Source organism: Anneissia japonica, unplaced genomic scaffold (assembly GCF_011630105.1).
Source record: "Anneissia japonica isolate Jap-2015-1 unplaced genomic scaffold, ASM1163010v1 scaffold2652_len1590060_cov184, whole genome shotgun sequence".
In the NCBI taxonomy this organism is placed as follows: Eukaryota; Metazoa; Echinodermata; class Crinoidea; order Comatulida; family Comatulidae; genus Anneissia; species Anneissia japonica.
In genome coordinates this window covers 1,357,644-1,371,846 of record NW_022699919.1, presented here as the reverse complement: position 1 = coordinate 1,371,846, position 14,203 = coordinate 1,357,644, and the positions used below count along the sequence as shown (strand labels likewise).

The 14,203-nt window shown below is 35.0% G+C and overlaps 1 protein-coding gene across 6 annotated transcripts in view; it reads left to right on the top strand.

The window, feature by feature from the left end:
* Positions 1-12,951, top strand: part of LOC117103217 (ectopic P granules protein 5 homolog) — a 50,421-nt gene extending 37,470 nt beyond the window's left edge. For 5 of the 6 annotated variants that reach the window (XM_033243760.1, XM_033243764.1, XM_033243762.1 and 2 more), the window contains 14 exons: positions 208-421; positions 1,241-1,389; positions 1,979-2,177; positions 2,848-2,926; positions 3,283-3,395; positions 4,900-5,075; positions 5,183-5,368; positions 6,169-6,326; positions 6,428-6,454; positions 7,125-7,318; positions 8,392-8,637; positions 9,011-9,233; positions 11,261-11,467; positions 12,591-12,951. In XM_033243760.1, the coding sequence (XP_033099651.1) occupies positions 208-421; positions 1,241-1,389; positions 1,979-2,177; positions 2,848-2,926; positions 3,283-3,395; positions 4,900-5,075; positions 5,183-5,368; positions 6,169-6,326; positions 6,428-6,454; positions 7,125-7,318; positions 8,392-8,637; positions 9,011-9,233; positions 11,261-11,467; positions 12,591-12,945 (2,526 nt within the window). In that variant the 3' untranslated portion in view covers positions 12,946-12,951. The remainder of the gene's footprint in view (positions 1-207; positions 422-1,240; positions 1,390-1,978; positions 2,178-2,847; positions 2,927-3,282; positions 3,396-4,899; positions 5,076-5,182; positions 5,369-6,168; positions 6,327-6,427; positions 6,455-7,124; positions 7,319-8,391; positions 8,638-9,010; positions 9,234-11,260; positions 11,468-12,590) is intronic. The other variant, XM_033243761.1, reaches the window with a different exon arrangement.
* The last annotated feature ends 1,252 nt before the right edge of the window (positions 12,952-14,203 follow it).

Below are 14,203 nucleotides of genomic sequence, written 5' to 3'. Positions count from 1 at the left end.
CTAACTCATAGGGTGAAAAATCCTTTGTCTGTATTTCTCCTTAACGTCGTTAAAATTTCCCCTTAGCGGCAGTATTTTTGCCTTAAGGTATTATTTCTAACCCTTTCCATTGTTATCGTTTCCCCCATGGTAGTATATATATGTTTATGTATATATTGTTCCTGTCCTTGAGAAAATATGATAATTTTTTTTCTGTCCATCTTTTAGTTTGATGTCAAGTTCTGGTTAAATGGGTGTGCACCAGACCGTGACAAGTGTTACCAGATGGTGGATATTGTCGGTGAAGCGCTCTGTCTGTGTAAACAGAAACCCGAGACTCAACTATTGACCCAGTTTGAGATGTACAGAACACATCTGCAGATCTTGTTATCGCATCACTTCCCTGATAATTTCAATAGTGTCTTACAACTTCTTCTCAAAGGTTTTTACTGCTTCTAAAATATTTTACTCCATATTCAGAATAAACTCTAGTTTACATTGCTTATAAATTAAACACAGATACTAATATATTACTTATTAGCCAGAGGTCATATTAGTACCCATGAGCATACACAAGCCATTTCATTTAATTTTTTTTCTCAGTGGTAGAATAAAACAGATACACAGCAAAACAAACATAAACTTTAATACTAATATGAGAACATCATCTTAGGTTTTTGCGCTCTGCTGGAACGACATGGATTCTGCAGTTGATATTGCTCACGATTGTCATTTTTATGCTTGAAATCACGGGGAGAAAAGGATGATTTCAGAAATGTGAAATAATTCACTATCAAGCATTACCCATTGGTCAGTGATTACCCTGACAATACCTATGATGACACTCAGAAGAGGTTACTTAGGATATACCCCCTTATACCCATGTTACTACAGAAACATGCAGACACCAAAGACACTAGTTTCCTTGTCATTATGCAAGAGCTTACACACACTAAGGCATAATTAACATCTCAACGAGATTGGATTGACAGATAAACCGACTAATCAGCGAGCGTCATTTAGTAACGTTATCAAAAACTTTTTCCTTAGCTGGTTTAAACGCGAAACATACGTGAGCCTACAGTAGGTCTAGATATCTATGCTAGGTTATAGATACCCAGTGCGCATCAGTGACTTGGCCTTTGCCGACAACAAGGTTGACTGAATGCGGCTTTTCCCTTTTCTCACAGCTTCTTTATGCCTCAACATCATTTCAAGGCCCCTTGATACTCCACTAATTACATCTTTTTTTTTTTAACAGGTAGCGCAGGAGGATGTTTGAGTCCTGATATCTGGTTTGACTTCCTACACATCATTGGATGTCCTGTCAGCCATTTGGATGAGTCGCTGAGCAACATAGACTTTACACAGGTGGTAGGCCAGACAGCATCTTCACTTACGTTAGCCCAGGTCAGTTGATGCACAATTAGGTGTCAGTTTGACCAATTGTCAAGTAGCTACTTGGTCTTTGTTTTTGTTTTATTATTGTTCAATAAAAATATAGTCACTGTACAATATTATTATTCTTGTTGAAAATTAATATGAAATTCAATTTAGGGCCCAGCAGTGGCATATCTAGGGGCCCCAAAAAAATCTTTCACCCTCAGACAACACCCCAAACAAAAATCATGCTTAAGTAGTCAAACATCATCTTATATTGCCTTATTTTGCGAGGTAGCACACCCTCACTTAATCATCAATTCCACTTACTTCACCATCACCCCACATCAGCCCCCATCCCCCATTTCAAAACTGCTAGATATGCCACTGGGCTCCAGGAAGCCTGTGGTGGCCGCAGTGCAGTATCTACCGTGGACTCTATTTGTCCAGTACTGAGTTTTGGTTTTGTGCACACAGGCTATTCTGGACATGGGACAAACGTCTTAATGTCCAATTTGAAGAACAAGGTTATTAAAGTGATGTGTCTTAACGAAGGATACAAGAAGAATATATAGCTCACTCCTTGATATATATTAATGATATATTAATTCCATTGCAGGTTCATGAGACAATTCAGTGGTTGACCACGTATTTCAGCAAGATGCGGAACACAACCCCAGACCTGGCAAAGTTTGGCCTGTACTCCAAATGGAAACCCTACATCCAGCCTATTGCAAATTTGTTCAGGTTCCTTATCACAACATACATTGTGCATGAATCAACTAAGTTACTGGAAACGCAACAAAATCCTGAACAAGGTAAGATAGACTTCAATTTTCAAATGTAATCAAGAAGAATATTTTAAGCTGGATAACCAACCAATCAGATGTCATCATTAGTCTGGTATTTTTTGCTTTAGGGGCTAGATCTCGTATACAAGCGAGTCGAGTGGCTGAGGGTTCAGTTGGTAGAACCAGGCCTTCTCCATGAGGACTAGAAAAACTTGAGGTCCAGTACGTACATCTGGCTGGTGTGCACCTTAAAGAGCCCATTGCATCTTTTGGAAGAGTGGGTAGTATATTAAATGTTAGGAACTTGGTATAAAGAAACATTTCCACTGGGGATAATTATGGATGACAAAAATCATGTGTTGTATCAGTGATAATGATTGGCAACCTCACAAGAGAGTGATATTTGCTGCTGGCAACCCTTTGACATATCTACCAAAGTGTAATTGAATAAGTCTATTTGTCAATACTTACCTTGATGAACCAACCATTTGCCACAGTTCTTTGTTTTGCTGTCGAGGCAGTAATGTGCTTGGAAGGTGAGATGGTTCTGTTTTTGTTGTAGAGTGTTTTTAAAGGAAGAATGACACTTAGTCAATTTATCCAGGTAAGTAACTCATAGACTACCAACATCACTGCTGATTTATGCAGTATAAGTTATGGAGAATGATGAATTATATATTTTTGTTTTTTTGTTTAGGGATACAACAACAGTGGTTAGTGATATGTGGATTGTTTGCACCGTGGATTGACACTGTTCAAGTCCCATCTCCCTCAGAGTAAGCATACTTACTGATGTTTGTTATCCCCCAGAATGATCAGTGCCATATTTACAAAGGGCTTGGGGTGAACGCCCCTCAAAAAATCCTTGTTCCCCCAGGCGCTCCCTCAGAGTCGATATTTGCTGAGCAAAATGTATTGCTCGAAGTAGTAAAAAATCACCTCATTACTAACGCCCTTCCCCTCATTTAATCATCAAACCCTCCCCACAGCCTTTGTCCCCACTCCATCAGCCCCTTATCAATACTTCTACAGATGCCCTGTCATTTGAACTAGAAATTTCTATTTAATATTATTTCTATTTATTTTACTATAATAACGGATGGTTTATTTAAAAATTGTTTTGATTTTTTAGCGCCACAAAAACAATCTTTCTGCCAGCGTGGGTTGAAGTAGACTGGCCCTCAGGTGTTATCTTAGTAGCCATCTTTGCAGAGGCTGTTAGAAGTCTAACCATACAGTTCCAAGGTAGGTTTTTTCACCCAAAATGATCAGTGCCATCTCTGATCCGGAATTATTCAAATCCAGTCTTAAATCCTTCCTCTTCAAAACTTCTTTCTAACATCTTCCAGCGCCGGTGACAAGCCAGTTTTTGTTTGCTGTAATAGGCGCTTTAAAAATGTGTATTATTATTATTATTATTATTATTATTATTATTGTTATTATTATTATTATTATTGTATATTGTTCACCGAGTCTAGATGTTTACTTGGCGCTAGATATGAATGACTTCGTAGGGGCAGTGATGGTGATATTGATTACAGTTTTGATGGAAATGAAGAGGATGATGAGAATGATATTGATAATGATGGTGACTATGATGATAAAATTGATACAGATGACAATGGTATTTTGTATTGACAGTGGTAATATTGTAGATGATGTGGATGGTGGTGTGATGTTTATTGATCACGACTGCCTGTGGGTTGTGAGGTGCCTAAGTATGTGGAGTGCAGCGCTTCGTATCTGCAAAAAAAAGGCGCTTTACAAATGTACTGATTGGATTGAATTGATAGTGATAATATTGCTAATGATGAGGATGATTATAATGATCATAAAAGCATCATAAACGGTGCGGTGATGGTGTGGTGTTTCTTTTCTTGTAGCTTTAAGTTCATGGTAATTTGTTGTTCCTTCCTGTAGCGCCTTGAGCACTACTGTAGTGGATTTGTGCGCTTTATAAATATTATTATTATTATTATTATTATTAAAGCAAGAATGTAATTTCCAAATTCTGTATCAAATTGATGTCTATGTCAATGTGTATGTATTGTGTCTATGTGTTTGATGGATAATATGTTTTTGATAGTGATAACATTGATAATGATGTTGAGGATGATTATAATGATCATAAAAGCAAAAATGTAATTTCCAAATTCTGTACCAAATTGATGTCTATGTCTATGTGTATGTATTGTGTCTATGTGTTTGATGGATACAAGCGTTTTTATTCAAATATTTAGCTTGGGGTTTAGGTGCTTGGTGATTGCTACTAATTTACAACAAAAATCAGATAGTGCATTCCTAATCATCCAACACTATCTGTGCTACTATACTTTATAAATATTAAACAGCAAATTGTTTACCTACTGTAGCCAGTTTGTGCTGTAAGGTAAATAAAAAAGGCTGTTCCTCAGAAATACTCAGTGTTCATATAGTTCACGTATATAGACATGTGATAGATTAGGGTTTGTCTTGTACCGGTTATTTTTACTGCATGTGCATAAATATGCATGTCCTGGATAATACATAGGCAAAGTACTGTGCGGAATTGATAGTGAAATGCTATTGAATATTTATGAGGTATAGTAAATCAATCTGGTTTTAAAAGTACAATTGTCCATGTCCTATTATTTCTATCCTACTGTTGCAATTCAACTAATTTTATGACAATATTATTTAATAAAAAATTGTTTAATGGTGCAGCTTTGTAGTGTAGTGACTGGATTTCTCTATTTTACAATATATCTAGGATATTTACCGCCCTCCGGCAAGGATGCGATGTCTCTTCTACTGTTCTATTATGCGAACTCTTTAGCGAGGAAAGAGGTCACAGTAGATGCTCTTCAAATTTACAATCGACGATTTGAGAAATTACCATGGCAACAGTACCACCCTGATATCCATTGCATGGATCTGATGTTAAATGTAAGTTTAAAAATTGGATTTATTTTTTATGAAAACATTTATTGGAATTATTAAGTGAAATGCCATTTTGACAAATTATATTACTAATTTTTTAATATTGTTTACAGATGTATGAATCGAATCCTCCTGAAAGCTTTGTGTTCCTTAGCAATATCCTCCCAATGATGGACTGGGAAAAAATTCTCCAGCACTACATCCAAACGGAGCATCCATCTACCGTCACCCGATTCTGCTCAAACTTCCTGTCTATCCTCATCATGCTTGCTTCTAATGTTGAGATCATGACAAAACCAGTACGTATTCACATAGTATTTATAAATTATGGCACGTACGTATGATATAAAGCGCCCTCTTTATCATTTTTGTACAATGACAGCTAGTAATAGTAATAATAAGTTGTACTTGTATAGCGGACAATGCGAAGCAAATTATGGCACGTACGTATGATATAAAGTGCCCTCTTTTTTATTTTTGTACAATGACAGCTAGTAATAATAATTAAGTTATACTTAGCAGACAATTCAAAACTTCAGTGCACTTACAACCACACACTCTCACACAAACATTAAATTAAACAGAAGAGAAGAAGAGGGCAATGAAAATTGTGTTATATTGTTATATATATCACGCTAGCTTTTACGATGAATATTTGTTATCCATTATATAGCGCCCTCTAAATCATAGTTGTACAATGACAGCTAGTAATGTTATATCACACTCTATAGCTTTTATAATGAATGCCTGTTATACATTATAAATCTGCATCTAATTAATTTTTTAAGATTATTTCATGTATTGTCTGTGATATCTTATCACCAAACTTTTATAATGAATGTTCACTTTATTGCCATATATGGTGATATTCCATATGCTTCATTCAGATACTCATTCTACAAAGCAGGAATAAGAAATTATAACAGAATATATACGAGATAAAATTTATATTGTATTCGTTTATTTTATACAAGTGAGTATGCTTCTGGTTAATAATGTTAATCTGTATCTCAGTCTCAGATAACATTTGATTTAAAAATCTACCAAAAGATATTAAACAAATTAAAGATAATGGTTTTGTTTTTCATTTTTTTTTCAGCTTAGCAAGATTCCAGCATTTATCGTAAAATGTCAGTCGCTAGACTGGCGTTGGCTGGATGCCCAATCCTATGAAGCAGCCACTCAATGGCAGATAGAAAACTCTGACCCACGAGATGTGCTATGTGCTAGGGGATCAATCAAGAACAATATTACAGAGTAAGTTACTGGGGTCATTCAACCATATAATTATGTAACCATATTTATATTCATTTCAATTCTGAAACATTGTTTTCATTTATTTTATGCTGCAATTGCAGGACTTCTCGTGTTCAGTATGGTTTGAGGTAAGACATTATGGTGGAGGAATTTATGTTACCCCATTCATTACAAATTTCACATAAGAAATTATCATACTGTATATGTTTAGTTGCATATTATGCAAGGTAGCATGCCAGCTACCAAGTCTTGGGTTCGAATCCCATTGGGAAAGTATATTTTTCTCACTTTTATTTTTTTTAATTTTTATTATATTAAAAAACCACAACCATCAGCGAATAAAATTCGCCATAACAGGAAATACAAAACCAAACATAAAATAGGCCTAAATAGTATAAAGACAATTAAAGTAAACCTAAAACTTCATGATTAAACTGATTGAAAGAGTAAGAAAATATATCTAGACTAATAACCTACAAAACAACCAATTTTGACTGCCATTTACCCTCCCAAAAGGAACATCAAATGTAGGTTTATTTCTTAATCTATAAGATGGCACATTGATAAAGAAACATGAGATAAGCTTAAATTAAAAATTACAATGTACAGCATTATAAAGAAACTTAAGATCAATAAAAGCTCTACATACTTTAGGAGATAAACAATTTCTAAGATTGACTATCTCTTATAAAAGATGATAAGGGTTTATTTATGTGCTGCATCATATTAAGCTTTATACTGTAAATACAAAAGTTTCTCCTTCACTTTTCTAACCAACTTGTTATAATTTTGATAAAGTTTACTGAGGGCCATTGCCGGTTTTAATTCTGAGTCAGCCGATTGGCCAGAGGGACCGTTGAAGCGCCATTCTTACGTAAATCTACTCATCAGTCTGCTTTGTAAGGTGTCCCACATGAACGGCGTGAACCAAGACATGTTCGAAACCATCATTCACAATCTGCTCAATGATATTGAAATTGTCGGCACAGCAGGTTAGTGCAATACATCTTTTTTTCCCATTATTTTAAACATACTTTGCATAATTCCAATAAACTTTATAGTAGATATGATGAGACTGCAACTTTGTAAAAGTTGTTGAGTCAGGTAGCAGCCACACCTGCAGTAGCATATCAAGGAGTATTGACATGGATTGGTTGATGGGTGTGAGGGGTGAAGATTAAGTGCGGGGGACTCAATGATTAACTGAGGGAGGGTTAGCTTGCAAAATAAGATGATTTTATATGATTTTTTACTACTTGAGAGCAATGATCTGAACATTTCTAGCGGGGTGTTTGGTGGAAAGCTTGTTATATTTTCTGTCTGACGAGGGGTGGATGGTGACATTGTTATTCTTAAAAAAATATGCATTCTTACAACTAACATATCTTTGCAAGGGACAGTATCCTTGGTACAATGTGTTAATATTCAGTACATTTTTTCATGTGAAACAACAGGTAGTAGACAATCATATAGTAAATTATCATACATTTAAATTTATCTTAAGTCATTGCTTAAATAAGCTTGGTTTCCATACATTCGACAGCTTTCGGTGATGGTGATTGGTCGGTGGAATCCGGGAGCCTTTTCGATTGCGTCGGGTAGTGCTACACAGTACAACGATTGCACTGCGCTTAGAGAGCGCTTAGAGACTTTTTGTATTTTGCGCTCTATAAATTAATAACCATTAACCATTAACCACTGAAAACACTGTAGCGACGGTGTAGTGACAGTGTAGCGATTGTATGGAAACTACTTTTAGTATTATTACAAACCTTAAATTTGCAGCAGAAACATCTATCATTAATTGATTGTTAGACAAACATGGGTCCCTGTCATCCAATGCCATGATCACCAGGATGTCAGACTAAACATATTATTTAGTCAATCCAACCAAAGTTATTGTGACTGCCAATCCATAATATTGTGGTCTAAAAGCACAATTGTAGGCCATCAAAATTCATAAAATCTTCCTCAAAGAACCACACCAAGTGTTTTATTTCAGGACCATTGTTGGACCACCCATCGGCAAATTTCTGGAACCACTTTTTTTTTTCTTTTTTAACAGGTGGACTGACGATGGATCAAAACCAGGAGTTGATATCATTAGTGACCACTGTACTTAGCTTACTCAACAACTGCAACCCTATTGGTGGACTGTTGACCGTGGCTCAAGAGAGCATCCTAAAATGGGTTGAAGTAACCTCCAGTAGCGTGGTACTACCATTCATCACCGCTACTTGCCGGACGTTAGCATCTATCGGTGGGATGTCTATCCTTGTCGAGGTCTGCGTACGAACTCATTTCAAAGCAGGTAAAGTTAATTTCTATATCAATAGAATTTGAAATTTTATTTTATTTTTATTATATATTTACATTAAAGTATACATTGAGCATGAGGCCCACAGTAAAATTTTAATGAATCTCTACTTTTCAGTACATCCTATCAAAGTTTAGTAAATCAGAATATTTACATGAAGTAAGTGGATGAGGATATTTTAAAAATGGGACAACAAATTAGTAATATTATATAAGCAGAGGACCCGGGGGATGGACAGCTCTATTTTCTTTATAGGGGTGTTCATTTAAAGGGATGCGGCAATAGTCTGTTTATCCGTGGATCTTACCCATAGCTACCAACTGCTGCTGATTTGTGTAATTTAAATGCCTTCTTTTTTTTTAAGCAGCTGATTTGAGTGAAGGAAACAAGTATGGCTGGGCACCAGTACTTGGAGTGTTGGAAGTGCCGGAGCTAGCTCCACATGAGTTCCTTGTGGAATGCCTGAAGCATAGCTCATACTTGACGCTGTATGCATATATCCTACAGAGTTTATCCAAGTGTCAGAGTCTGGAAGAAGAGACAGCCCTACTCACTCTGCTCATCAAATGGAATATGGATTGCAGACCAAGGTTAGAGTTAATTCTTTAATTGTGACGGTAGTGGTGGTGGTGGTGGTGGTGGTGGTGATGGTGGTGGTGGTAGTGATGGTGGTAATGGTAGTAGAATAAAAATGGTGGCAGTGTCTTTGCTTTATCCTAGCTAACAAAAAAAACTAAAAAATTACAGTAAGTTCATCAGGTTTTTACAGGAATTTGTGGTTTTTAGAAATATGGAATAAGTTAATACAAAATGAATTAATACAATGGAATGATGACTGATCCTTTTCAATTGGTTAATCCTAATTATAGGAGGCTCACAGTCTGGATGGGATCATGTGACTTGGAAAAATTTTGTTTAAATAGAGTTAAATTTTTGTTTTCGGCATATAAACTGTGAAAGTTGGTCTGTTTGGTTTCACATTATTACTCCTGGTCAGTGAAGAAATATTTTTAATTAAGGGCAACGTTTTCCATTTGCTGTGAATTAATACCAGTTTATTTATTTAATTTATTGCATATTCGGCGCAACATTTACAAATCAGAAAATGGTCAGAGTGGTGCCAGGGAGGATTTTAAGCATAGGCGAAGTTGTAAACAAACTCTCCCAATCACGAATGCAAAATCATATACAAAACTTAGTTGAATGGTCTGATGTCAACAAACTGAAGCTTAACCCAGGAAAATGTAAATCTCTGAATTTTAACTTTCAGAGACCTAATTTTGACATACCCCCATTAAGAATGTTCGATCATGTTTTAGAATCAGTATCTGAAACAAAGCTATTAGGAGTTTGGGTCCAGGATGATCTCAAATGGGATAGAAATGTAAATGGAATTATGAGTAAAGCTAGTAAACGACTGTTCATGCTAAGCAAATTAAAGAAAGCTGATATCTCTAGGAATGATTTAATTGATGTGTATCCAAGTTATGTTCGGCCATGTGCGGAATATGCTTCTGTAGTGTATGGCATTCGGGAATTAATGAGGAGCAAAACAAGAAAATTGAGTCCATCCAAAAGAGAGCCATTAGAATTATCTTGGGTTTTAAAAGATTTGATCATGATTTTGACTATGAAAGATCACTAATAAATTGCAATCTTACTACACTTGAAAACCGTAGATATGATCTATGTTTTAAGTTCGCAAATAAATGTTCCAAAGATGTAAGGTACAGCCACTGGTTTAAGCCAAACAAATCCACTCACCGTATGTCACTACGTAACCATCGAATGTGTAACGAAATCAAGCCCAGTTTTGAAAGGTTCAGATCTAGTACTGTTCCCTTTATGGTAAAACTTTTAAACAAACAACGATGAATTGATTTGATCAAGGCTAACTTGTATTTTTTTTTTTTTTTTTTTTTTGGAAAAATTTTTTTTTTTGAAAAAACTTTCCCACTTTTTTACTGCATGTTTTAATCTCCTCTTACCCAAATTTTTAAATTTTTGAAAGAATAATGAAAATTAATATGGCAATTTATAATTGTTGCTGAGATTATATTAATTATTTTATTTTTATTTTTATTTTTTAGCTATCTTTTTTTCTGCTTTTTTAATGTGTTTTATCTGTGTTTTTAAACTTTGTGGTACTGTGTGTTGTTCAATTTTTTCTCTTCTGTACTTTTTAATAATATTTTTATCTGTATATATTGTGAACTTCTCGCAATTCAGTATTTTACTGCCAGGTGAAGTTAATAAAGAAATCTGAAATCTAGAGAACAATTAAAAAAAACAACACTAAAAGAAAAATAACACAAAAAAATATTCCCCTTAAGTCTCACTTAGCGCATATTATTATTATTATTATTATTATTATTATTATTATTATTATTATTATTATTATTATTATTATTATTATTATTATTATTCAATTTCTTGAATTGTACAATTGTATTGTATTTTCATATGTTTGAGGGCACCCTAATAATCAGCAATGTTGGTTGGGGTCATGCTCTTGAATTATGATATCCATATAAAACGTTTTTATATTGTTAATAATCTGATTTATAAAGGCTGTAGCGATTTACAATATATTGGTTACATTAATTTGTTCTTAAAGGCAAGACAATGAAACCAAACTTTTGCTGTGGTGGGGTAAGATAGTCGACCTGTGTCTACGACAAGTGGAATTTGGAGCAAAACATGACATCATAGTCCGTACCCTCAACAACTTCATTCCAGCTATAGCTGTCTTAGGAGAGAACAAAAAATCCGGCGGGATACTTGGAGCAATCGGCCTTGGAAAGCGGTCAGAATTGACAATAAAGTAAGTGTGTTATCAGTGAAAGTATGTAATGTACTAATATATGCTGCAAGCTACTAACACTTAGTATGAATTTTTGATGAGCAATTAAAAGCCCATAAAATGGTATTATTTTGGAAGGTTAGTGCTATGTTTTGGCTCCGTTTTTAGCCACTTAGGTCATAACAAGGCCATAAAAAGCAGCAAAAAGTGATTTGTGAAGGTGAAACAGGGCTTATCTTATTTGCTCGACATACAAAAATCATCCAAATATCTTCTCAAACTTGGGGTTCTTCTTGTAAGTGGATCGTCTTACACGTGAGAATATATGGTATGTCCTAGCTTTTGCACAGTATGAATAAATATATAGTAAACTGAAAAATATAATGATAATTATAACAAATGTTTGTTTACTTAGCTGTATCCAAGTGGTTAATATGCTTACATTTCATTCCAATGCCAAGTTCCAGGATTTCAAACCTGTTCTCATGGTTAAAACCAAATCCATTCCATATGCTCAGGGCTGGAAAAAGTGTGTGACCACGCAACCGATGGTCGGAGGCCCTGAGAATCATTCCCCTGGAGGCATTTTTAGAAAAAAGAAATTTGTTACACAAAAATTTATTAACATGAATTATCAATATTGTACAAGTAACTGGAGATACATTAAAAAAAGCTAAACTAAGCTTCTGAGACGATTCTTATGTAGGTACAGCCAGCCACTTGCTCTGTGTGGGGGTGTGTGTGTTAATTTTTGAGGGCTGGTGTTCTGGGTGCATTAAGCATTCCACCAGAGGAAATTCTAGAATTTTTGTCGGCTACAAACTGTTTGGCTATAATTCTAATAGTGTAAAGATCACATTTGGTCCTGGAAGCATTTGATCAAGATAATTGTCATGGTTGGAGGCACAAACATATTTTTTGCAGGTTTGATTATGCCTAGGGATTAAAAAGAATTAATTTTATTTGAAAAATAATATAACAACAATAATAAATATAATTTGATAACATGCATATAATAAATTTTACAGTATCGGTAAAATATTGTATAATGATTGTGTTAGTTGTCCTGTATATCAAAAAAAAGATATACTATACATGTTTAGGTTTAAAATATTTAATTATTTTGTTCTGTATTGATTTTTAGATTTCGACTGATAGCTCGTGCCCTTGCAGCTTACCTAGCAGCTCAAATCCCTGGTGATACAGGCCTAAGACTTGAACCCAATGCACCAGGAGCAATCTTGCCTGGCATGAAGCTGTCCTCGCCAACATCCCCTAAAGGGGCTAGGCCTAGCGCTCTAGCTCTGCAAACATTCAAGACACTAGATACTACAGTGGATAGTAAGGCTTATGCTTCTATAAGAGATACAGCGGTATTTGCAAGGAAGTTCCTTCAGGACCCATCACACACGTTAAGAGATACTAAGGTTCTTCTAGGTCATCTTGCAGCTGCATTGTACCCAAAAGAACAGTACCTGGCGGTAGTTAGAACCACCTAGAAACAGAAACTGAAGAATGTATACAAATTATTAATATCTATATATTCAAGTTGATGATAACTTTATTTGAGTATTACTCATCGACTCCAACCAATCCTACAAACTATTCTATGATTCGTCTGTTATTCTAATTGGGTGAAGATTACCTTACTAAACTGGTTAATATCCATTTTCCGCTATGAAACAACAATTATTTTGGTGCTTGTTATTAGCATCTCGATGTTCAGTCTATACATTCAGGCAGCTTCCAAGATATGCATTGGTGGGACAACATGTGCATTTGTAGGACACGCACCTAATCCTGGACCTGTTCTGATTGGTCAGTTCTTAAGTTTGATCAGGGAACAGTGGTTTGATTGACATGCCAGAAAGGTCCATTCATTTCAGGCAGCATTAAAAAAAGAATATCACCGCTTTTTTTCAATTCCATATTCTGAGTCTACTTCCACTGAAAATTATTTCAGAGACTTGAAATCGTACTCGAGGTCGGGGAAGACCCAAAACTAGATGGAGAAATAAGATTATATGTCAGCATGTCGTGGATAAGAATTGCACAGGACAAAAAGATGTTTTAGCTTGGGGGTGGGGGGAGGCCTTCGCCCTGTATTGGGAGCTGACAATGGCTGAAATGATGATGATTGTGGCGCTAATGTGTACACACTGCAGTGGAGCAACTTAAGAGGGAGGTTTTAGTGTATCTGAAATGTACTGTATTCCGATAATGTACTAAAACTAGAAGTTTATTCTTTATTAACTTACTTATATACTTTAGAAACCATTTTAAAGATGTGATTGATTATATGCCATTTTTTATTGGTTCAGATAAAGCATTATAATTATTTAAAATGGGTGTTCTTGTCAAGATACGTTTATTCTTGTTTTATCACTCCAAGATACTTGGTATAATTAACTGCCAATGTGCTAATTACTAGTGTACTAACAAAAGGCATGTCAGACAAGTTAGAATTAAACCAGGTGATGGGTTTAAATATGTAAATCAAGTATCCACATTCATTGAAGTATTTAGCATAAATCATAAACAAGAAATGCTTTAAATTTATATAGTTAAGGAAGAAATATATATAATATCTTGTTTTTTTCTGAAATTTAAGTCTTGCCCAGTAAGAAAATGTTTTTCTTTCTTTTCCTTATGTCACTTTATTCATATTATATACTGTCTCTTATACACATCTCTACTAACACTTAGTATGAATTTTTGATGAGCAATTAAAAGCCCATAAAATGGTATTATTTTGGA